Genomic DNA, 25,672 nt, shown 5'->3' with positions numbered 1-25,672 from the left:
CCTGGAGTGTATTAGGGATGGTTTTATAGACCAATATGTCAAGGACCCAACTAGGGAGTTGGCCATCCTAGACTGGGTGATCTGTAATGAGAAAGGACGAATTATCAATCTTGTTGTGTGAGGCCCCTTGGGAAAGAGTGACCATAACATGGTAGAAATCTTTATTAAGATGGAGAGTGACACAGTTAATTCAGAAACTAGGGTCCTGAATTAAGGAAAGTAAACTTCGATGGTTTGAGGCTTGAATTAGCTAGAATAGACTGGCAAATGATACTTAAAGGGTTGATGGTGGATAGGCAATGGCAAACATTTAAAGATCACATGGATGAACTTCAGCAATTGTACATCCCTGTCTGGAGTAAAAGTAAAACGGGGAAGGTGGCTCAACCGTACTAACAAGGGAAATCAAGGATAGTGTTAAATCAAAGGAAGAGGCATATAAATTGGCCAGAAAAAGCAACAAACCTGGGGGCTGGGAGAAATTTAGAATTCAGCAGAGGAGGACAAAGGGTTTAATTAAGAGGGGTAAAATAGAATACGAGAGGAAGCTTGCCGGGAACATAAAAACTGACTGCAAAAGCTTCTATAGATATGTGAAGAGAAAAAGATTAGTGAAGACAAATGTAGGTCCCTTGCAGTCGAATTCAGGTGAATTTATAATGGGAAACAAAGAAATGGCAGACCAATTGAACAAATACTTTGGTTCTGTCTTCATGAAGGAAGACACAAATAACTTCCGGAAGTAGTAGGGGACTGAGGGTCAGGTGAGAAGGAGGAACTGAAGGATATCCTTATTAGGCTGGAAATTGTGTTAGGGAAATTGATGGGATTGAAGGCCGATAAATCCCCAGGGCCTGATAGTCTGCATCCAAGAGTACTTAAGGAAGTGACCATAGAAATAGTGGATGCATTGGTGAACATTTTCCAACAGTCTTTCGACTCTGGATTAGTTCCTATGGACTGGAGGGTAGCTAATGTAACACCACTTTTTAAAAAGGAGGAAGAGAGAACGCGGGAATTTATAGACCGGTTAGCCTGACATCAGTCGTGGGGAAAATATTGGAATCAATTATTAAGGATGAAATAGCAACGCATTTGGAAAGCAGTGACAGGATCGGTCCAAGTCAGCATGGATTTATGAAGGGGAAATCATGCTCGACAAATCTTCTGGAATTTTTTGAGGATGTAACTAGTAGAGTGGACAAAGGAGAACCAGTGGATGTGGTGTATTTGGATTTTCAAAAGGCTTTTGACAAGGTCCCACACAAGAGATTGGTGTGCAAAATCAAAGCACATGGTATTGGGGGTAATATACTGATGAGGATAGAGAACTCGTTGGCAGATAGGAAGCAGAGAGTCGGGATAAACGGGTCCTTTTCAGAATGGCAGGCAGTGACTAGTGGAGTGCCGCAGAGCTCAGTGCTGGATCCCCAGCTCTTTACAATATACATTAATGATTTAGATGAAGGAATTGAGTGTAATATCTCCAAGTTTTCAGATGACACTAAACTGGGTGGCGGTGTGAGCTGTGAGGAGGACGCTAGGAGGCTGCAGGATGACTTGGACAGGTTAGGTGAGTGGGCACATGCATGGCAGATGCAGTATAATGTGGATAAATGTGAGGTTATCCACTTTGGTGGCAAAAACGCGAAGACAGAATATTATCTGAATGGCAGCAGATTAGGAAAAGGGGAGGTGCAATGACACCTGGGTGTCATGGTTCATCAGTCATTGAAAGTTGGCATACAGGTACAGCAGGCGGTGAAGAAGGCAAGTGGTATGTTGGCCTTCATAGCTAGGGGATTTGAGTACAGGAGCAGGGAGGTCTTACTGCAGTTGTACAGGGCCTTGGTGAGGCCTCACCTGGAATATTGTGTTCAGTTTGGCCTCCTAATCTGAGGAAGGACGTTCTTGCTATTGAGGGAGTGCAGCGAAGGTTCATCAGACTGATTCCTGGGATGGCAGGACTGACATATGAGGAGAGACTGGATCAACTGAGCCTTTATACATTGGAGTTCAGAAGGATGAGAGGGATCTCATAGAAACATATAAGATTCTGAGGGGATGGGACAGGTTAGATGCGGGTATAATGTTTCCGATGTTGGGGAAGTCCAGAACCAGGGGACACAGTCTTAGCATAAGGGTAGGCTATTTAGGACTGCGATGAGGAGAAACTTCTTCACTCAGAGAGTTGTGGAATTCCCTGCCACAGAGAGTTGTTGATGCCAGTTCATTGGATATATTCAAGAGGGAGTTAGATATGGCCCTTATGGCTTAGGGAATCAAGGGGTATGGAGAGAAAGCAGGAAAGGGTTACTAAGGGAATGATCAGCCATGATCTTATTGAATGGTGGTGCAGGCTCGAAGGGCTGAATGGCCTACTCCTGCACCTATTTTCTACGCTTCTGCGTTTCTATGTGATTGTGTTAAGTTCCTCCCCCGCTATAGCCCCTTGACTATCTACTGTTGGAATATTGTTCGTGTCCTCTGCCGTAAAGACTGATGCAAAATATTTGTTCAGAGTTTCTGCCATCTCCATGTTCCCCTTACTAATTCCCTGGTCTCGTCCTCTAATGGACCAACATTTACTTTAGCCACACTTTTCCTTTTTATATACCTATAGAAACTCTTGCTATTTGTTTTTATATTTATGCTAGTTTGCTTTCATAGTCTATCTTCCCTTTCTTAATCATTTTTTTAGTCATTCTTTGTTGGCTTTTTAAATGCTTCCCAATGTTCTGTCCTCCCACTTGTTTTGGCCACATTGTATGCCCTTGTTTTTAATTGGATACCATCCTTTATTTCTTTAGTTAGCCATGGATGGCTCTCTTTTCTCTTACATCCTTTCCTCCTCACTGGAATATATTTTTCTTGAGAGTTGTGAAATATCTCTTTAAATGTACGCATCTGTTCATCAGCCGTTTCTATGATTAATAATGATATACCTGTATTGAAATTTTATGCAGTACTTCTAGCTGGCCCCAAGGGCTGGAAATTCGGATGTGTTAGCGATCTGGAGGGGCGTTAATGCATCTGGAATTGTGTACCGCCCGGCCGCACAGTTTGGAGTGCCCCACCGGGAAATTTGGTTCTGGTTTTGCGGCAGTGCAATATGCTACTGCCTCGCTGTGTACTTTCAGTCAGATCATGACGTTAGTTGTCGTGCAACGACCTGCTACTGCCCTGGTCGCTAAGTGAGGTGTGGCTGCCTCATTTAGCGTCTGCCCCTAATCATGTTGGAAAAACCAGGCGGTACCACCTTCTGTTGCCGCTATCTGCAGCCTATTGAAAGGGAGGGAGGAGGAGCATTAATCGGAGGTCACATTGAGTGCAACATTTCTGCAAAGCACGCTGCGTGAACCTCTGACTTTAAAGCGGCAGGTTTATCTGTCATTACAGGGTCCTTACAATTTGAGTGAAATAATTTAATGGGTGAATTACTAGTTCACCAGCATTGCCTCTGTTGTGTATGCAATGACTGTTAGACTGAGTACTGTTTAACTCCAGGAGCTATGACCTTGGCTCTGCTTTATTAAGGTCCTAAGTGACTAATATACAAAATGGCTGGTCTTTTATACTTGGGCTGCACACATGTGCATGCAGCCCAATGGCCACCAACAGTGATGCCATCTAGTGGCTGGTGATCCCAAAAGTACATGCATGACAATACCCCTCTCTGAGATATTAAGACAGTCTTACAAATTGAGACGGTCTGGTGTTTTACGCTCCCGGGTTGACTGCCTCAGTTCAACTCCAGCCTTGGGTGAGTGTTCAGAGTCTGTTGTGACCGGTGGCTGGGTGGCTGACCTGGTGTGAGTGGCAATGCCCATGTCAGGGATTGAAAGTCCATTTTCATTGAACATGTCAGTGATTGAAAGTCCCGATTCACTGATGACCACTGAGTCCTCCGATGACTGGGGGTAGGTTAGTTGGTCGTCGATTGTCTCTTCCTCCGACTGTTCCAGTTCGCCTGTGTGCCGCAACTTTTTCCGATCCATATGTTTCCTGCATGTTTGCCCATTTTTGAGCTTGACAATAAATACTCTGTTGCCCTCCTTGACCATGACAGTACCAGCAATCCACTTGGGACCCTGACCATAATTCAGAACATATACAGGATCATTTACAGAAATATCGTGTGACACAGATACCCTTGTGATACCTTGCTGACTTTGTCTTCTATATTCAGCATGCTTATTCAAGTCAGGGTGTACAAGAGCTAGCTTGGTCTTAAGACCTCTCTTCATCATTAGTTCAGCAAGCGAGACCCCGGTAAGCGTGTGTGATCATGTCCTGTAAACTAAGCAGTATGCATGACAGGTGGGTCTGCAGTGACCCTTGGGTTACTCGCTTCATACTCTGCTTTATGATTTGGACAGCATGTTCTGCTTGCCCATTGGATGCAGGTTTGAACGGTGTTGACCATACATGTTTGATACCATTGAGTTTCATGAACTCTTGAAACTCCTGACTGGTGAAGCATGATCCGTTGTCGCTAACAAAGATGTCAGGCAGACCATGTGTACGCGAACATGACACTGAGATTCTCATTGGTAGCTGTGGATGTGCTGGATGAAGCATTGGTATTGATATCTTTGTTTTCAGAGAACAGTGAAATGAGTGGCTTGTGATCTGTCTCCAGTTCAAACCGATGCATCCTTTTTAACCCCATACACACAAGCTCGTGCTTCTTTCTCTACCATGATGCTCCCGTGAAGTTGCCGATTCATGGTTCAAACAGCGAGGGGAACTTGCTCAGTACTTGGGCACATGTATCTTTCTCCGACGACAACGCCTTGATGACGTTCCAATCGCATCTGATTTTTTTCAAGCCAGTTCCTTCCGAAAAGCATTGGGCCATTGCCTGAGACAATCCAAAGCGGTAACTCGTGAACCGCACTGTCATACGCCATTTTAATTGTGGCACTGCCAATCACCATTATGTGTTCTTTGGTGTATGTGCGCAACTTGGCATTGACTGGACTAAGCCTGGGCCTCACAGCCTAGTATCCCACAGCTTGTCGAATACCCTCTGGCTCATTATCGATTGACTCGCCTCCGTGTTCAGTTCCATCGATACCAGCACCCTATTAAATTTTACGTTAATCATTATCGATTTGCTCTTAGTCAGGAACAAGTACAGTCCATACACTTCCTCCTCTGGTATCTCGGATTGTGCATCTGGATCCGCGATAATCTGACCATCATCCTCCACATGGTGTGTCGCAGCACACTAGCTCATCTGCGGACACTTGCACTGGAGGTGCCCCACTCTCAGACAGCCTTTGTAACTATATTGCTGAAATCGGCACTGCTGGTGCCGGTGATTTCCCCCACAATGCCAACACGGAGAAATCAGATGCTGGCGGACTTTGGCAGTCAAAGGTTTCGCATATGCAGTTGGGTAGACCCTGCATTATGTCACTCTGCCGAACGCCAAATCAATCATATTTACAGTACTTGCCGAGTTTTGATTTTTCATTGATATCTGCTTTAGACGTCTATCCGTCGTCATGCATGACTGAGCGATCGTGATGGCCCTGTTCAAGTCCAACGTCTCCACCGCCAATAGTTTACCTTGTGGTTGATGCCGATTACAAAGATATCTCGCAGCATGTCTGCCAACACAGCCCCGAACTTACACGGTCCCGCTAGACATCTCAAGTCGGCATCGAATTCCGCCGCATTCTGGCCCTCTGAGCAAACGTGCGTATAAAATCTGTATCTCGAGATGATGATGCCTTCGTCTGGCTTAAGGTGGTCCTGTACCAGTGTACACAATTCTTCATACGTCTTCTTTGTTGGACGCACAGACAGGGAGTAGATTCTTTATCAGACCATAAATTTTTGGACCGCAAACCGTGAGGAACACCGCCCGGCGCCGATCTGCATCGCCGAACTCCTCCATTTTGTTGGCCACGAAGAACTGGCTCAAATGGCTCACAAAGTCTGCCCAATCTTCTCCTTCCACAAATCACTCCAACAATCCAATTGTGCTCATTTTCTCATGCAAAGGTTCTTGTTGCCTCGTCGCCAAATGTGGTGTATGCAATAACTGTTAGACTGAGTACTGTTTAACTCCAAGAGGTATGACCTTGGCTCTGCTCTATTAAGGCCCAAAGTGACTAATATACAAAATGGCTGGCCTTTTATACTTGGGCTGCACACACGTGCGTACAGCCCAATGGTCTCCAACAGTGACGCCATCTAGTGGCTAGTGATCCCAAAAGTACATACATGACAGCCTTCTCCATGCTTTGGTTAGGCGGCATGAAGATAGAAGGGCTGTTGGCCATGTCGGGCCACGAATGAGGAAAGGCCGTAGACGTCTGGAGAGGAGGCCTTACCCCCCACGGGGTTTACGGGCAGCAATACTCATACCTGCACCGCTCTGAGGAGCAGTGTGTGAGAAGGCTGCGCTTCAGAAAGGAAGTGCTGACAGAGATATGCCATCTCCTACAGGCAGACCTGCAGCCTCACATCAGGCCTGCGCTGCCCGTCGCAGTGAAGGTTAACATGTCCTTACTATACAGTATAAATGCACACAAGGCCCATACTTGAGAGAAAGTCACTCTGTGACCAGTAACCTTTATTAGCCAGCACTGAAGTGATGAAGGTGGGTGGAGCTTCCCCTTTTATACCTGAAAGTCCAGATTAGGAGTGTCTCCCACAAGTTCACCACCTAGTGGTCAATGTTCTCACAGTGTACAACTTAGGTCAGTTTATACATGGGTTACAATGACAGTTAAATACATGACATCAGCTCCCCCCCAAAGTCTTATTGGGATCACAGGTTAAGTCTCTCTACTGGTTTACGCTCCCTTGTGGAGTCCCTGAGTTGGGGCTCCGGTTGTTGGGCGCTGGCCTGAGTGTCTGCTGTTTGCGGTGCCTCAGGCCTGTCCGGACTGCCCACAGTGACTGGACTCTCCTCCACTTGGTTCCGGTGTTCGGTCACCTGTGGTGCAGTAAACTCTACGTCGTGTTCTTCCTCTGCTTCTTCTATGGGGTTGCTGAACATCCTTTTTGTTTGATCCACGAGTTTGCGGCAGATTTGTCCATTGGTAAGCTTAACTACCAGAATCCTATTCCCCTCTTTGGCAATCACAGTGCCTGTGAGCCATTTAGGCCCTGCAGCGTAGTTGAGGACAAAGACAGGGTCATTGACATCAATACATCGTGCCCTCGCATTCCCGTCATGGTAGTCACATTGTGACTGGCGCCTGCTCTCAACAATTTCTTTCATGGTGGGGTGCATAAGGGATAACCTGGGTTTGAGCGTCCTTTTCATTAGCAGCTCTGCGGATGGGACCCCTGTGAGCGTGTGTGGTCGGGATCTATTGGCCAACAGGAGGCGTGATAAGTGGCTTTTTAGGGAACCCCCTTGGATTCTGAGCATCCCCTGTTTGATTATCTGCACTGCTCATTCCACCTGGCTGTTTGAGGCTGGCTTGAACGGTGCCGTTCTGACATGGTTGATACCATTTCCTGCCATGAAGTCCTGGAATTCACTGCTTGTAAAGCACGGGCCATTGTCGCTGACCAAGACGTCCGGTAGACCATGGGTGGCGAACATTGCCCATAAACTTTCTACCGTGGCAGAGGATGTGCTTGAATTGAGAATGTCACACTCGATCCATTTGGAGTAGGCGTCTACTACAACCAAAAACATTTTTTCCATGAAAGGACCTGCGTAGTCCACATGGATGCGAGACCATGGCTTGGCGGGCCAGGACCAGGGGCTAAGGGGGGCTTCCCTAGGCGCATTGCCTAGCTGGGCACACGTGTTGCACCTGCGAACACAAAGTTCCAGGTCTGCATCTATCCCTGGCCACCAAACGTGTGAGCTGGCAATTGCCTTCATCATGATAATGCCCGGGTGCTCATTGTGGAGTTCTCTGATGAACATCTCTCTGCCCATCTGGGACATGACTACTCGGTTTCCCAATAGTAGGCAATCGGCCTGAATCGAGAATTCATCCTTGTGCCTGTGAAATGGTTTGAATTCCTCAGGGCATGCCCCGTACGTGGCTGCCCAGTCCCCATTAAGGACACATTTCTTGACTAAAGACAGTAGCGTGTCTCTATTTGTCCAGACTTTAATCTGACGGGCTGTCACTGGTGAGCCTTCGCTTTCGGAAGCTTCAACAGCCATGACCATCTCTGCAGCATGCTCGGTTGCCCCCTCGGTGGTGGCTAGTGGGAGCCTGCTGAATGCAACGGCGCAGTTTTCAGTGCCCGGTCTGTGCCGAATTGTATAGTCATAGGCGGCTAACGTGAGTGCTCACCTCTGTATGCGGGCCGATGCATTTGCATTTATGGCCTTGTTGTCGGCCAAAAGGGACGTTCGAGGTGATCTGTCTCCAGCTCAAATTTCCTGCCAAACAGGTACTGGTGCATTTTTTTTACAGCATATACACATGTAACAAATTTCGTGCTCTATCAAAAGCCCTTTCCTGGCTGTCCCCCCAGACCCATTCGCGACCTTTGCGTAGGAGCATGTGTAGCGGCTCTAACTGCGTGCTCAATTTGGGAAGAAAGTTACCAAAATAGTTCAGGAGCCCCAGGAACGAACGCAGCTCCATCATGTTACGGGGTCTGGATGCTCTCTGGATCGCTTTTGTTTTGGACGCAGTAGGTCTGATCCCGTCTGCTGCTACCCTCATCCCCAGGAATTCTACCTCTGGAGCTAGGAAGACCCACTTTGCCTTTTTCAGTCGCAGACCTACCCGGTCCAGTCTGCGTAGAACCTTCTCCAGGTTATGGAGGTGTTCTTCAGTGATGAGGATGTCGTCTTGAAAAACCACTGTCCTTGGAATCGACTTGAGGAGGCTTTCCATATTTCGTTGAAAGATCGCGGCGGCCGAGCGAATCCCAAATGGACATCTGTTGTACTCAAACAACCACTTGTGTGTCGTGATGGTGGTCAGCTTCTTCGACTCACTCGCCAGCTCCTGGGTCATGTAAGTTGAGGTCAGGTCCAATTTTGAAAAATGTTTGCCACCAGATAGCGTCGCAAAGAGGTCCTCTGCTCTCGGTAGCGGGTACTGGTCTTGGAGGCCTTCTAATCACCACATATCCTGACCGACCCAGCCGCCTTGAGCACCAGCACAATCGGGCTCGCCCAGTCACTGAATTCGACTGGCGAGATGATGCCTTCCCTCAGCAGGCGGTCAAATTCGCCTTCTATCTTTTCCCGCATCATGTACGGCACCGCTCTGGCCTTGTGGTGTACTGGCCTGGCGTCCGGGATTATGTGAACCACTACCTTGGTCCCCATGAAAGTGCCAATGCCAGGTTGAAATAGTGAATCAAGTTTGTCCAGGACCTGTGAGCATGATATTCCCTCCACAGAAGAAATTGCATTGACATTGCCCCATTTCCAGTTCATGACAGTCAGCTAACTCCTCCCCAGCAGTGCGGGACCATCCCCCGGGACAATCCAGAGTGGCAACCTGTTCTCTGAATTTTTGTGGTTCACGACTACTGTGGCACTGCCTAGCACCGGAATGATCTCCTTTGTATATGTCCGTAGCTGTGCGTCAATCGGCAATAATTTTGGCCTCTTAGCCTTGGATGCCTACAACTTGCCGAACTGTTTGATACTCATCAGGGACTGGCTAGCCCCTGTGTCTCGCTCCATTGATACTGGGATGCCATTGAGGAGCACTTGCATCATTATTGGTGGCGTCCTGGTGTATGAACTGTATATGTGCTCCACATGAACTCGCTGAACTTCAGCTTCCAGCGATTTCCCCCAGTATCCATTTGGCCTCGTAGGGCTTACATCGTCCCCGTCCTCCTCGTACATCAACCTGGCTGCAGGCTTCCTGCACACACGTGTCAAGTGACCACTGACATTGCAGTTTCTGCAGGTATATTGCTGATACCTGCAAGCTCTGGCTGTGTGTTTGCCTCCACAACTCCAACATGAGCCGTTGTTGGAAACAAAAGGTCCGTTACCAGTCGATCGTCTCTGACTGTCTCTGTAAACTGTTCTTAAGCGCACCATTGACAGGTGTTGATGGCCCCATTACTGGCCGCATTGTCCCTTGCGATGGCATGAATCGCCGTTCAGCTAGCCATTGTCTCTTTGAATTCCCCCTTTGGGTTCAACTACATGCTCGGGAATGTCCGATTGCCCCTGTCTGCCTGGAGAACTGTGAGCCGCATTAACAATGTTGACTCCCTGTCTATTTGCTGCATTTAAACCAAGATTTTTGTCAATCATCATTCTGGTCTCTTCCTCCCCTGAGATAAATGTCTGGGCCATCAACGCTGCCGTTTCCAAGGTCAAGTCTTTCGCCTCAATCAGTTTCCTGAAAACCCCAGCATGCCCGATGCCCTCAATAAAAAAGTCTTGCAGCATCTCCGCTCTGCATGCATCTGGGGACTTACATAGGCTCGCCAGTCGCCGGAGGTCTGCCACGAAGTCTGGAACGCTTTGCCCTTCTCGCCGTCGGTGCGTGTAAAACCGGTGTCTCGCCATGTGCATACTGCTCGCCCGTTTAAAGTGTTCCCCGATCAACTTACTGAGCTCTTCAAAAGTCTTGTCTGCCGGCTTCTCTGGCGCTAGAAGGTCCTTCATCAGGGAGTACGTCCTGGATCCACAAACCATCAGGAGATGAACCCTGCGTTTATCGGCCGAATCCTGTCCCAGCCATTCCTTAGTGACGAAACTTTGCCGTAGTCTCTCAATAAAATCGTCCCAATCATCACTAACACAGTACCTCTCGTCTGTGCTGCTAGTGGCCATGCTCGCGTGGTTTAAATCCCAGTTTCTCGTTGCCAATAATATGTCCTTACTATACAGTATAAATGCACACGAGGCCCATACTTGAGAGAAGGTCACTCTGTGACCAGTAACCTTTATTAGCCAGCACTGTAGTGGAGAAGATGGGTGAAGCTTCCCCTTTTATACCTGAAAGTCCAGGTTAGGAATGCCTCCCACAAGTTCACCACCTAGTGGTCAATGTTAGAAACATAGAAAATAGGTGCAGGAGTCGGCCATTCGGCCCTTCAAGCCTGCACCACCATTCAATAAGATCATGGCTGATCATTCCTTCAGTACCCCTTTCCTGCTTTCTCTCCATACCCCTTGATCCCTTTAGCCGTAAGGGCCATATCTAACTCCCTCTTGAATATATCCAATGAACTGGCATCAACAACTCTCTGCGGCAGGGAATTCCACAGGTTAACAACTCTCTGAGTGAAGAAGTTTCTCCTCATCTCAGTCCTAAGTGGCCGACCCCTTATCCGAAGACTATGTCCCTTGGTTCTGGACTTCCCCAACATCGGGAACATTCTTCCCGCATCTAACCTGTCCAGTCCCGTCAGAATCTTATATGTTTCTATGAGATCCCCTCTCATCCTTCTAAACTCCAGAATATAAAGGCCCAGTTGATCCAGTCTCTCCTCATATGTCAGTCCAGGCATTCTGGGAATCAGTCTGGTGAACCTTTGCTGCACTCCCTCAATAGCAAGAACGTCCTTCCTCAGATTAGGAGACCAAAACTGAACACAATATTCCAGGTGGGGCCTCACCAAGGCCCTGTACAACTGCAGTAAGACTTCCCTGCTCCTATACTCAAATCCCCTTGCTATGAAGGCCAACATACCATTTGCCGCCTTCACCGCCTGCTGTACCTGCATGCCCACTTTCAATGACTGATGAACCATGACACCCAGGTCCCGCTGCACCTCCCCTTTTCCTAATCTGCCGCCATTCAGATAATATTTTGCCTTCGTGTTTTTGCCCCCAAACTGGATAACCTCACATTTATCCACATTATACTGCATCTGCCATGTATTTGCCCATTTGCCCAACCTGTCCAAGTCACCCTGCAGCCTCTGAGTGTCCTCCTCACAGCTCACACCGCTACTCAGCTCAGTGTCATCTGCAAACTTGGAGATATTACATTCAATTCCTTCATCTAAATCATTAAAACATATTGTAAATAGCTGGGGTCCCAGCACCGAGCCCTGCGGCACTCCACTAGTCACTGCCTGCCATTCTGAAAAGGACCCGTTTATCCCGACTCTCTGCTTCCTATCTGCCAGCCAGTTCTTTATCCACGTCAGTACATTACCCCCCAATACCATGTGCTTTGATTTTGCACACCGATCTCTTGTGTGGGACCTTGTCAAAAGCCTTTTGAAAGCCCAAATGCACCACATCCACTGGTTCTCCCTTGTCCACTCTGCTAGTTACATCCTCAAAAAATTCCAGAAGATTTGTCAAGCATGATTTCCCTTTCATAAATCCATGCTGACTTGGACCAATCCGATCACTGCTTTCCAAATGCGCTGCTATTTCATCCTTAATGATTGATTACAACATTTTCCCCACTACTGATGTCAGGTTCTCACGGTATACAACTTAGGTCAGTTTATACATGGGTTACAATGACAGTTAAATACATGACAAAGGTCACTGTGGCGCTGGCCATCTATGCCTCCGGCTCCTTCCAGACTGCATCAGGGGACATATGCAGCATCTTTCAATACACTGCACATTGCTGAATTCGCCACTTCACAAAGGCTCTCTACACTTGCAGAATGGACTTCATAACATTCCCAATGAGCAGCGAGAGCCAGAATGAGTGGGCTTCCCGGGGGCTCAAGGAGCCATTGACTGCACACACATGGCCTTGTGAGCACTATTCCATAATGTACAGATATTCAGAAACCACTCCCTAAATGTGCAGCTGGTGTGCGACCACACGCAATGCATCCTCGCAGTGAATGCCCGCTATCCAGGGAGAGTATATGATGCGTTCATCCTGCATGAGACCAGGACCTCAAACCTGGCACCAAGCTCATGGTCTACAGGGCAGTAGTGATATCCACCCTCCTATATGGCTCAGAGACGTGGACCATGTACAGTAGACACCTCAAATTGCTGGAGAAATACCACCAACGATATCTCCGCAAGATCCTGCAAATCCACTGGGAGGATAAGCGCACCGACATCAGTGTTCTCGATCAGGCTAACATCCCCAGCATCAAAGCACTGACCACACTCGATCAGCTCCATTGGGCGGGGCCACATCATCTGCATGCCCGACGCGAGACTCTCAAAGCAAGCGCTCTACTCGGAACTTCTACACGGCAAGCGAGCCCCAGGTGGGCAGAGGAAATGTTTCAAGGACACCCTCAAAGCCTCCTTGATAAGGTGCAACATCCCCACCGACACCTGGGAGTCCCTGGCCAAAGACCGCCCTAAGTGAAGGAAGAGCATCCGGGGAGGGCGCTGAGCACCTCGACTCTCATCACCGAGAGCATGCAGAAATGAAGCGCAGGCAGCGGAAAGAGCGTGCGGCAAACCACGTTCCCCACCCATCCTTTCTTCAATGACTGTCTGTCCCACCTGTGATGGAGATTGTAATTCCCATATTGGACTGTATAGTCACCTGAGAACTCACTTTTAGAGTGGAAGCAAGTCTTCCTCAACTTCGAGGGACTGCCTATGATGATGATGCACAGGAATGGTGCGGCTGGCTGATTGGGGACAAAGGATATGGCCTAGCCACCTGGCTAATGACCGCCCCTCCGCAACCCCATAACACAACCGGAGTATCGCTACAATGACAGCCATGCAGCCACCCGCAATATTATCGGGCAGACAATAGGGGTGCTCAATCAGCTCAACCAGAGCATCCGGAGCAATATGTGTGAGCACAGATTGCTGGCCTGCTTCGGCACCGTCACAGAAAATGGCAGCAGTCAGTATGTGCATGGCATCACTCTGCGACTGACTCAGAGCACACTGAGCCTGAAATGCAGCAGTCTGTGAGTTCATGCCAGAAATCACTGACAGCATCACATCACAAAGTCCTTGCGTGGCTTGGGCTTGTGATGCAATAGCTGCTACCACATCAGCATGGCAGGTGCCATCCCCCCTGGGACGCCACTGTCATTTGTTGAGTCCATCTCCAATGTAAGCGGGCAAGGATGGACTCGGTAGATGCCTGAGAGGCACGGGCAATGCTTGAGGCGGCCACCCCCAACCTCAGAGCAAGTGCATCTATGCTCTGCGGGACCTTCTCCAATGCATCCATGAGCTCACAGTACATTTGCATGGACTTCCCTGCTGTAAGTGGTTTCCCTTAGGTGTTTTCGACACACTTCCACGTTACAATAGTTCTAGACCTAGGAGTGATTACTGTACTGAACAGATGAATGAGTCACGGACAAATACCTTGGTCTCAACTGACAATGCTTTATTAAAGCTACCCCAACACAGCAAAACAAGTAAATACAGTGACGATGTAGTACAATCCAATACCCTGGCGTGCCTAAACCACCCCTATCGCGAAGTACCCAATGTCTAAACCCTCTGCTCGGATCTACAGTGTACGCCCTTGCAGCAAAACCTCCCCACTAAAACCCTTACTAAGGCTTGGTTGGGAGAACCCACGACACCTCCTCATACAGTGGCTGTGATCTTAAAGATGTGTGGGCAGGGATGATGCTCACTGATTCATTGGCTTACTTGCTGCTTCTCCTGGTGAAAACATGTCTCTTCTGGTTTCTTTTCTCCATCCCACACGGAGTGCTCGGTCCTTGTCGAGGCGAAGCAAGAGAGAGAGAGAGCTGTGGCCACATGGCCCGTTTTATATCCCCAGTCTGCCTTTTCTGGCCCAATAAAGTTTTCTTTGTTTCGAGGCTCCTGTGTGGCCCATGTGTATTCCAGTGATGGCTAGTGATGGGGCTTCGCTTCCAACCGGTCTGTGGTTTATTGGCGTTTTTTGTTCTGGTTTCCCACCTCTCGGGTTATCTCATCCAGGTAATGGCTCTGATCACTGACCAGTTCATATTTGATCTATCTCTGACCAGTTCACATTGCTTAACAATGGACCCTCCATGCCCATGTGCTGAGTTGCCTTATCCTGGCCATTGTCTTCCCAGAACACCCCCGCCCATCAGGTGTGGATTTCACATACAACATGGAAAGGTACTTGGGCCCCTCCCACAAAAGGCTTCCAGCTTTTCTGCAGTGAGAAATACTAAAATGCAATGTCCAGATAATGTCCAACAATCCTTGGGGAGCCAATGATTACAGTCCCCCCAATGATATTTCAAGAGTCCTTCGAGAACATATCAACGTCCGCTTGTGAGCAAGCATCGTGGTTCCCAACCAATCCTATCCCTTTTACTTTTAAAACCCCCCGAATATATGTCCCCGAAATACAACCGTGCACCGCACTGTTACCATATATATATATACAGAAAGTTACATTCAAGGTTCGTTAATTACGGCCTCCCATCGACTCCAGAGCGCCTGACTTCTCTTTTTACAAGAAATACACAACAGGTACACAACAATCAAAAACTGTACAATGACGAGAGCATTTGAGCATATCCAGATCCACAGAGGAACCTCCACACTTATACCAAGGTCCCACCAGGGCGGGGAATTTATCCCTTTCATTCTTTCCCCTGTGTCCTGGTTTGTCTGTACCAGTGTGAAATAATGTTTTTGGGATAGCTCGACGGCCTTTAATAACGTTGTTCAGTGTTCCGGCAGAAAAGGAATCTGATACCCAAACTGGGTAATGTACTGTTGCAGATTTGGGATCGTGTCGTTTACCGTAATGTGTACCGTGGATGGTTCTGGGATCGGAATATTACGTTCCTGTGCCACTTGAACTTCGGCGTGGGGTTTGAAGGAGAAAGTGCTGTCGATGATCGGACACCAAGTGTCCCGGTGCACTCGATACCGGTCCACACTCGTGGTTACGCAGTATGTCCCGTCGCCCGCATTAGCTACCTGAGGTGGAACGTGGCTCTGGGCCCTCACCTCCATGGTGCAATTGATGAGCTCTCGACACTCGGATTCAAACCCGTTCAAATGCCGGGGACACAATATGGCGTGTGCATCCCTGCTCTGGCACCCCTTGAGGTCAGTGTTGGTCATGGCATGCTCCCACTTTATAACAAATGGTGGGACTACATGATACCGCACGTGCATCCCTTCCTATATGACCCCAATGTTCTCCACCCTGTATACTGGTGCTAGTTGTGATGTCCCACCCATTACCGGCATATGCAACTCTCTCCCCATGATTGTGTGGTTGGACCGACCACAATCCACTGGGACTGGGTAGGCTTCGGAGGCGAGACGGAGCTGACACAGTCTCATCGAATTACTGTATGGGCTGAGCGCTGCGAGGTGCCGGTTGCTGATCCATGACGGGACGCGACTTTGCTGGAGGTCCTCTAAATTACTGCGCCCCTCACTCAGCAACCAGGCACCGTACAACACGCACACTTCATTCCGTGCTGCCTGCACCGAGGCATTCCTGTCTTACCATATTAATGCATTTACAGTCTTTGCATGGGTCTCCAGCTCTGCGATAACCTCCTTTAAATGGACAGTCATTGCCTGGTCCTCCTCTAACTCCGACCCTACCACCGCGTTCCCTTCCCCCAGGATTTTCCGCAGCTGGTCCTTTAAACCACTGATCTGCAGCTGCACGTTGTCCATGCTGTTGATGAGAGATGTACCTGCGCTAAACGCCATAGCGACATCATTGAGCACCCCTTGCCTCTGCCTCCCTGGACCAACATTATCGTACACGTGCCTCATACAGCTGCTCAGTTTCTTTTGGACACCACTCGAGCAGATTTACCCCGGTTAGGTTTAAAATGACTGACGTGACCGTGTAATGCACCCTTTGGAATAAAACCTTTCCAGTTGGGACTAAAACTAAACCATTCCCTGGGCCTGGTGTGGTGGCTGGACACCTAACTTCTGCCGTCTGTACCAGTGGGGCTGTGGGCAGGGGCTTCCTCTTGTGTGCTACAAGTTCAGTGGCATTTATTGTGTTAGGAGGGTCTGAGATCACGCAGGAGTCCATACTCCGATCCCATCTGATCCCAGCCCTGGCGTCCTGCCATTGCCTCAAAAAGGCAATCGACACACCTGCTGGGCAGATCTGATCCGACCCCCACATACACACATAAATTCCCTGTTCCTCCTTCCACCACTTGTCCCAGCACACTTCCACTCCCCCCTTTGACTGCGTGATCTGTCTGTACGTATCGTTCCCCAGTCATTCCCAGTCCGCTGTCTGGTTCTCCGTGTCCTGACTCAATTTCCTGAGCTACCACCACTGTCCCAGGGGAATGTGTCCCTTGCACTTCAAGCATACACGCTTGCCCTCAGTCACCCCAACCCGTGTGGCTGTGACCTTCAATCTGGGACATGTTATGGAAGCCTTCCCGTATGTGAACCTGGCGTGGCTGGAGTATTCCGTCGAATTCGACCCCAGCCACCCTGGCCACCTTCCTTCGTGGAAGTAGGCTGCCATCCCGTCCGTGTCCCCTGTCCTACCCCGCTGTGTCATTGTGGGTCCATTCCGCCCAGAGGAAGGACAACCCTGCGTCCCCCCTCCTGCTGTACCCTGTTCCAGCCAAGCTCCAAAGAACGATTACAAGGGTTGTCACCATCTTTCTCTCGGCTTCCTATGAAGATACAAAGAAACAACAACCTTTCTGTGAGAGTGTATACCTCTCTGACTTCATCAAAGCACACTCTGTAAAAGCACGAAACTGAGAAGGAAACTGATATATATGTAAACCTGTATTTACTCTGTACAGCCACCAGAGGGCTCATCCCCTAGAGTCCCAAGAGATCCCATAATCCCTTGGGAGCACAGGTATTTAAGGAGGCCTCATACGTTGGAGAGGCACTCTGGAGACCTGCAATAAAAGACTAAGATCACACTTTATTTTGAGCTCACAGTGTTCAGTCTGACTCTTTCTCCATACATAACAACTGGCGACAAGATACAGATAGCGAACCCAAAGATGCAGAGAACAGTGAGCATCCTGGAGAAATTCTCGGACGGAGATGATTGGGAAACTTTTGTGGAGCGACTCGACCAATACTTTGTAGCCAATGAGCTAGATGGGGAAGAGAGCGCTGCCAAATGAAGGGCGATCCTCCACACCGTCTGTGGGGCACCAACGTATGGCCTCATGAAGAATCTGCTCACTCCAGCGAAACCCATGGAGAAGCCATACGACGACTTGTGCACACTGGTCTGAGAGCATTTGAACCCGAAGGAAAGCGTTCTGATGGCGAGGTAGCGGTTCTACACCTACAAAAGGTCTGAAGGCCAGAATTGGCGAGTTATGTCGCCGAGTTAAGATGCCTTGCAGGACATTGCGAATTTGAAGGACATTTGGAGCACGTGCTCAGAGACTTTTTCGTACTTGGCATTGGCCACGGAACCATACTTCGCAAACTTTTGACTGTAGAGACCCCAACCTTGAGTAAGGCCATAGCGATAGCCCAGGTGTTCATTGCCACCGGTGACAATACGAAGCAAATCTCTCAGCACACAAGTGCTGCTACAAGTACTGTGAACAAAGTGAAGTTTTTGAATCGTAACGTACAGGGCAGGTCACACATACCTGCAGCTACACGTCCGCAGATGACTCAGAGTCCACCATCAAGGATGAGGAATGCAAGGCCATTAAGGCCGGGGGTGATTATCGTTTCCATTCATGCCAATTGAAAGGTAACGTTGGCAAGGGCTGTGGAACAATGTGACACCTCCAATGATTGTGCAGACGAGCTGCTAATCCTGTTAAACCTGCAAACCACCAGGTTGCAGAGGAGGACCACGATCTAAGAACTTACACAAAAGAACTGATTCCTGTAATTGGCAGTGCTACCATAAAGGTCTCCTACGATGGAGCGGTGCACAAGCTGCCACTCTGGGTGGTAACGGGCGATGGTCCTACGCTGCTCAGCAGGAACTGGCTAGGAAAGATACGCTGGAACTGGGATGACGCCAAGCGCTATTGCCCGCTGATGACACTTTGTATGCCCAGGTCTTAAACAAATTTCCTTCACTGTTCGAACCAGGCTTTGGGAAATTCCAAGGAGCAAAAGTGCAGAACCACCTAATTCCGGGGGCGTGACCCATTCATCACAAGGCGAGAACATGATGAGAGAAAGGGTAGAGATTGAGCTAGACTGGCTGCAAAGAGAGGGTAGCATTTCACCGATCCAGTTCAACGAGTGGGCCAGTCTGATCGTTCCGGTCCTCAAGGGAGACGGTACCATCAGAATCTATGGCGATTACAAAGTAACTATCAATCTTTTCTCCCTGCAGGACCAATACCCATTACCAAAGGCCAACGACCTCTTTGCAACGCTAGCGGGAGGAAAGACGTTCACGAAGCTGGATCTGACTTCAACCTACGACACATAAACTGGAGGAATCATCAAAGGCCCTCACCTGTATCTACACATTGTTTATAACAGATGCCCATTTGGAATCCGATCAGTGGTGGCGATATTCCAGAGAAACATGGAAAGCTTACTCAAGTCAGTCCCACACACGGTGGTCTTCCAGGACAACATCTTGGTTACAGGTCGGAACACAGTTGAGCATCTGCAGCACCTGGAGGAGATTCTCAGTCGGCTCAACTGCGTGGGGCTCAGGTTAAAACGCTCGAAGTGCATTTTCCTGGCACCTGAAGTGGAGTACTTGGGAAGGAGGATTGCGGAGGACGGCATCAGGCCCACCAACGCGAAGACCGAGGCAATCGAGAATGCACCGACGCCACAGAACATGACGGAGCTGGGACTCCTGCACTACTTTGGTAACTTCTTACCGAGTCTTAGCACACTGTTAGAACCACTGCATGATTTACTACAAAAAGGGGCCGAATGGGTTTGGGGCAAAAGCCAAGAAAATGCCTTTGTAAAAGCGAGTAAATTGTTATGTTCAAACAAATTGCTTGTGTTGTATGATCCTTGTAAGCATTTGGTACTAGCATGTGATGCGTCGTCATATGGCGTCGGGTGTGTATTGCAACAAGCTAATGATTTCTGGAAACTGCAACCGGTTGCTTATGCATCCAGGAGTCTCTCTAAGGCTGAGAAAGCCTACAGCATGATTGAGAAAGAAGCGTTCGCGTGTGTCTATGGGGTAAAGAAAATGCATCAATACCTGTTTGGGCTAAAATTCGAATTGTAAACTGACCTTAAGCCACTTATATCCCTGTTTTCTGAGAGTAAAGGGATAAATACCAACGCATCGGCCCACATCCAGAGATGGGCGCTCACGTTGTCCGCATACAACTATGTCATCTGCCACAGGCCAGGCACAGAAAACTGCGCCGATGCTCTCAGTAGGCTGCCATTGCCCACCACGTGGGTGGAAATGGCACAGCCCGCAGATCTAGCCATGGTTATGGAAGCATTTGAGAGTGAGCAATCACCCATCACTGCCCGGCAGATCAAAACCTGGACAAGCCAGGACCACTTATTATCTCTAGTCAAAAGCTGTGTGCTTCACTGGAGCTGGTCCAGTGTCCCAGTGGAACTGCAGGAAGAGATTAAGCCGTTCCAGCAGCGCAAAGGTGAAATATCGATACAAGCAGACTGCCTTCTGTGGGGCAATTGAGTAGTGGTCCCCAAGAAGGGCAGCAACATCTTCATCAATGACCTCCATAGTAACCACCCAGACATCGTAATGATGAAAGCGATAGCCAGATCCCACGTGTGGTGGCCCGGTATCGATGCAGACTTAGAGTCCTGCGTTCAGATATGTAATACATGCTCGCAGTTAAGCAATGTACCCAGGGAGGCGCCACTATGTTTATGGTCTTGGCCCTCCAAACTATGGTCTAGGGTACACGATGACTATGCAGGCCCGTTCTTGGGCAAAATGTTTCTTTTGGTTGTAGACGCATATTTCAAGTGGATTGAATGTGAGATAATGTCGGCTAGCAGGTCCACTGCCACTACTGAAAGCCTGCGGGCCATGTTTGCCACTCACGGCTTACCCGATATTCTGGTGAGCGACAATGGGCCATGTTTTACCAGTGCTGAGTTCAAAGAATTCATGACCCGTAACAGGATCAAACATGTACATCTGCCCCGTTTAAACCAGCATCCAATGGTCAGGCAGCGAGAGCAGTGCAAACCATCAAGCAAGGTTTGACGAGGGTAACTGAAGGCTCGCTGCAGACTTGCCTATCCCGAGTCCTGCTTAGCTACCGCACGAGACCCCACTCGCTCACTGGGATCCCACCTGCTGAACTGCTCATGAAAAGGGCACTTAAGACAAGGCTTTCGTTGGTTCACCCTGATCTACATGAACAGGTAGAGAGCAGGCAGCTTCAACAAAGTACATACCATGATAGCGCAAATGTGTCACGCGAGATTGAAATCAATGATCCTGTATTTGTATTAAATTATGGACAAGGTCCCAAGTGGCTTCCCGCACTGTTTCGGGTCAAACTTTCAAATGGACTCATTCACCGGAAACACTTGGACCAAATCAAACTCAGATTTACGGACCATCCTGAGCAACTCACCTTGGATCCTACCTTTTTTGATCCCCCAACATACACAGCAGTGGCAACCAGCACTATGGTTGACCACGAAGCAGAACCCATCATCCACAGCAGCCCAGTAGGACCCAACACACCAGGCAGCCCAGCAAGGCCAGCTGCACAGCAACCCAGCGAGGGCTCAGCAAATTATTCAACAACAACAGCTTTCACACCGAGACGATCAACCAGGGCAAGAAGGGCACCAGATCGACTCACATTGTAAATAGTTACCCTATTGACTTTTGGGGGGGGGGGCGGGGAGGGGGGGAGTATTGATATATATGTAAACTTGTATTTACTCTGTACAGCCACTAGAGGGCTCATCCCCTGGAGTCGCAAGGGATCCCATAATCCCTTGGGAGCACAGGTGTCGTGTGACACTGTGGCACGATCGTGATACCACTGCTGGCGTTGGCGTTGGGGTTTGACATGATCGTTGAGGTCAGAATGAACTAGAGAGAGCCTGGTTTTGAGGCCTCTCTTCATCAATAGTTCCGCAGACGGGACCCCGGTGAGCGTGTGTGGCCTTGTCCTGTAACTGAGCAGTATGTGTGACAGGCGTGTCTGCAAGGAACCGTGAGTTACGCGTTTCAGGCTCTGCTTGATGGTTTGAACTGCCCGCTCCGCTTGACCATCGGACGCGGGTTTGAACGGGGCTGACCTCACGTGTTTTATGCCGTTGCGCTTCATGAACTCTTGAAACTCCAGGCTCGTGAAACACGGTCCGTTGTCTCTGACAACGAAGTCTGGCAGACCATGTGTGGCAAACATGGCTCTCAGGTTCTCAATGGGGGCAGTGGATGTGCTGGATGACATGATCACACGATCACACATTCTATCCATTTGGAGTCTGCATCCACCACCACAAAAAACATTTCACCAAGGAAGGGGCCCGCAAAGTCGATGTGGATTCTAAACCATGGTTTGGATGGCCATGACCACAGACTAAGCGGAGCTTCCTTTGGTGCATTGCTTAACTGTCAATGCCAGGCCAATGCCAAACATGGGACCTGACAATGGCCTTCTTCATGACAATACCAGGATGCGTACTATGTACTACCGTACAAATCTTGCCCTGCCTTTCTTGGGCATTACAACATGGTTACTCCACTATAAACAGTCGGACTGGATGGAAAGCTCATCTTTGTGACTGCTGTATGGTTTGGTTTCATCACCCATTTTCTTGGGGATGGTCGACTAGTTCCCGTTAAGAACAGAACATTTTACAACTGATAGGGTCGTATCCTGGCTGGTCCAGGTCTTAACTTGTTGAGCAGTGACAGGCGACCCTTCACTCTCAAAGGCATGACCATGAATAGCTCTGCGGGCTGTGGTGTTTCCACCTCCGGTGTGGGCAACGGTAACCGGCTCAATGCATCAGCGCAGTTGTCGGCGCCTGGTCTATGGCAACTGACATAATCATAGGTAGATAATGTCAGCGCCCACCTCTGGATGCGGGACGACTCATTGGTATTGATACCTTTATGTTCCGAGAACAACGCTATAAACGGCTTGTGATCAGTTTCCAGCTCGAAGCGAAGCCCAAACAGGTACCGGTGCATTTTTTTTACCCCATAAACACATGCTAAAGCCTCTTTCTCTACCATGCCGTAGGCTCTTTCCGCCTTGGACAGGCTTTGAGACGCGTATGCAACTGGTTGTAGTTTGCCTGATTCATTGGCTTGCTGGAGTACGCAGCCGACCCCATAGGACAACGCATCACAGATCAAAACTAGACGCTTGCATGGATCATACAGTGCCAGTAGCTTGTGGGAACACAACAGATTTTCTAGCCTTCTCAAAGGCTCTGCCTTTAAGTTCACCCGACACCCAGTTGTCTCCTTTCCTGAGCAGCTTGTGCAAAGGCTCTAATACTGTGCTCAATTTGAGTAAGAAGTTACCGAAGTAGTTGAGAAGACCCAGGAATGAACTCGGCTCTGTCACATTCTAGGGCCTGGGCGCATTTTTGATGGCCTCTGTTTTCGCGTCTGTAGGCCTGATTCCGTCTGCAGCAATCTTTTGTTCAAGGAATTCGACCTCTGGTGCCATGAAAACGCACTTCAAATGTTTCAGCCTGAGTCCCACTTTGTCCAGACGACGCAGAACCTCTTCCAGATGCTCGGCGGTGTCACAACCTGTGACTAGGATGTCGTCTTGGAATATCACGGTCCAGGGGACGGATTTCAATAGGCTCTCCATGTTTCTCTGAAATATGGCTGCCGCCGAATGAATGCCAACAGGGCACTTGTTGTAAATAAACAGTCCTTTGTGCTTGTTGATGCACGTAAGTTTCTTTGATGATTCAACCAGTTGCTGTGTCACGTAGGCCAACGCTAGATCCAATTTGGTGAATGATTTGCATTGCAAACAGGTCATCAGTTTTCAGTAGTGGGTACTGATCTTGTTTTGATCAGGTAAATCAGTGTCAGAACAATGAGAGGCATTCAAAGGAGGAGATCCAGAGGGTTCAGAGTAAATATGTTCCCTTAAAGAAAAAGGGTGGGACTAACAAATCTAGAACTCCCTGGATGTCAAGGGATACAGGGTAGGATAAAGAAAAAAACGGGAGGCTTAAGACGGGGCTCAATACTGCAGAAACTCTAGAGAATGCAGGTGTGCAATTAAAAAGGAAAATAGGAAAGCAAAGATAGAGCATGAAACTTTTTTGGCAAGTAAAATCAAGGAAAACCCTAAGATGTTTTGTAAATACATTAAGAGCAAGCGGATAACTAAAGAAAGAGTAGGGCCTATTAGAGACCATGGGCCAGACTTTTGGCTTCATTGTCGGCGATTTTCTCGGTGTTACAGCTGTTTTTTTGCCCGGCGAGAGTTTGCACGCAAGTTTTTTCTTGGTATCGCCCACATCAAAAGTCACCCGCTGGGACCAGACCACCCACGTGCAATGCCGAGACTAACCGCCAGGGCATAAGTTTGGGCTTATCGGCCGGGATCTAGATCGCCGAGAGACCCGGCCTGTAAAAGCTGCTTTTACAGGGTGGTAAGGGGGGACCCTGCAAAGAAAGGTAAGTGAAAGGTTATTTAATTATTTATTTAAAATGGTGATTAGGCTTAAAACTGTCTTGGGAATGCTTTGTATGTGTTTTTTTTTATAATGATAATTTTTTCTTTAGGTTTTCCCCCCTCCGTAGACCCAAACGCAACCTCGGCCTAAATTATTGTACTTACCGTCCATTCCGGTAATGACTGCCCATTTGGCTAACTTTCTACTTACCCGCCGAGAGACCGCCGAGAATGAGTGTGCAATGCCGAATCTTTTCGTCGGGCGATCAGTTCTACACACATTTTCCCTCAAAATGGAAATTCTCGACTATTCTTTTCGCCGTGCGTTAGTGATCCTTCTCAGTGGGCAATTGTGCATTGAGGGCCTTTATGGAAAGTCTGGCCCCATCAGGGTAATCTGTGTATGGAGGCAGAAAATGTAGGTATGTTTCTTAATGAATACTTTGCGTCTGTTTTCACAAGAGAGGGGTGATGCAGACATTGCTATTAGGGAGGAGGAGTGAGAAATATTAGATGAAGCAAATATAGTGGGAGAGGAAGTATTACGGGGTTTAGCAGCTTTGAAAATGGATAAGTCCCCAGGCTCAGATTAAATGTATCCCAGGCTGTTAAGAGAAGCAAAAGAGGAACTAGTAGAGACTCTGACCATCATTTTGCAATCCTCTCTGGCTACAGGTGTGGTGCCGGAGGACTGCTAATGTTGTACATTTGTTTAAAAAGGGAGAAAGGGAAAGACCAAGTAATTACAGGCCAGTCAGTGGTGGGAAAATTATTGGAAAAAATTCTGAGGGACAGGATAAATCTTCATTTATCAGAGAGACACAGATTAATCAAGGAGAGTCAGCATGGATTTGTGAAGGGAAGGTCGTGTCTGACTAACTTGATTGAATTTTATGAGGAGGTAACAAGGAGGTGGTGCTTTTGATGTAATGTATGTAGATTTTAGCAAGGCTTTTGATAAGGTTCCACATGGCAAACTGGTGACAAAAGTAAAAGCCCATGGGATCCAGGGAAAAGTGGCAAGTTGGATCCAAAATTGACTCAGAGGCAGGAAGCAAAGGGTAATGGTTGATGGGTGTTTCCAGTAGGGTTCCGTAGAGTTTGCTTTTTGTGGTATATTTCAATGATTTAGACTTGAATTTAGTGGTTATGATTAAGATGTTTGCAGATGATACCAAAATCGGCTGTGTGGTTGATAATGAAGAAGAAATCTGTAGACTGCAGGAAGATATCAATCTATTGGACAGTTGGGCAGAACAGTTGCAATTAGAATTCAATCCAGAGAAGTGTG

General features: G+C 48.4%; 1 protein-coding gene across 1 annotated transcript in view; it reads right to left on the bottom strand.

Moving 5' to 3' along the window:
- The window catches only part of znf512 (zinc finger protein 512), a 131,316-nt gene extending 109,140 nt beyond the window's left edge, over window positions 1-22,176 (bottom strand). The window contains exon 1 of the mRNA XM_070884193.1: window positions 22,022-22,176. Within this exon, the coding sequence (XP_070740294.1) occupies window positions 22,022-22,176 (155 nt within the window). The remainder of the gene's footprint in view (window positions 1-22,021) is intronic.
- Window positions 22,177-25,672: the final 3,496 nt, after the last annotated feature.

The sequence above is a fragment of the Pristiophorus japonicus genome, chromosome 7 (assembly GCF_044704955.1).
Source record: "Pristiophorus japonicus isolate sPriJap1 chromosome 7, sPriJap1.hap1, whole genome shotgun sequence".
Taxonomy (NCBI): domain Eukaryota; kingdom Metazoa; phylum Chordata; class Chondrichthyes; family Pristiophoridae; genus Pristiophorus; species Pristiophorus japonicus.
Note: the sequence above shows the minus strand (reverse complement) of the source record. Positions and strands in the feature narration are given on the sequence as shown.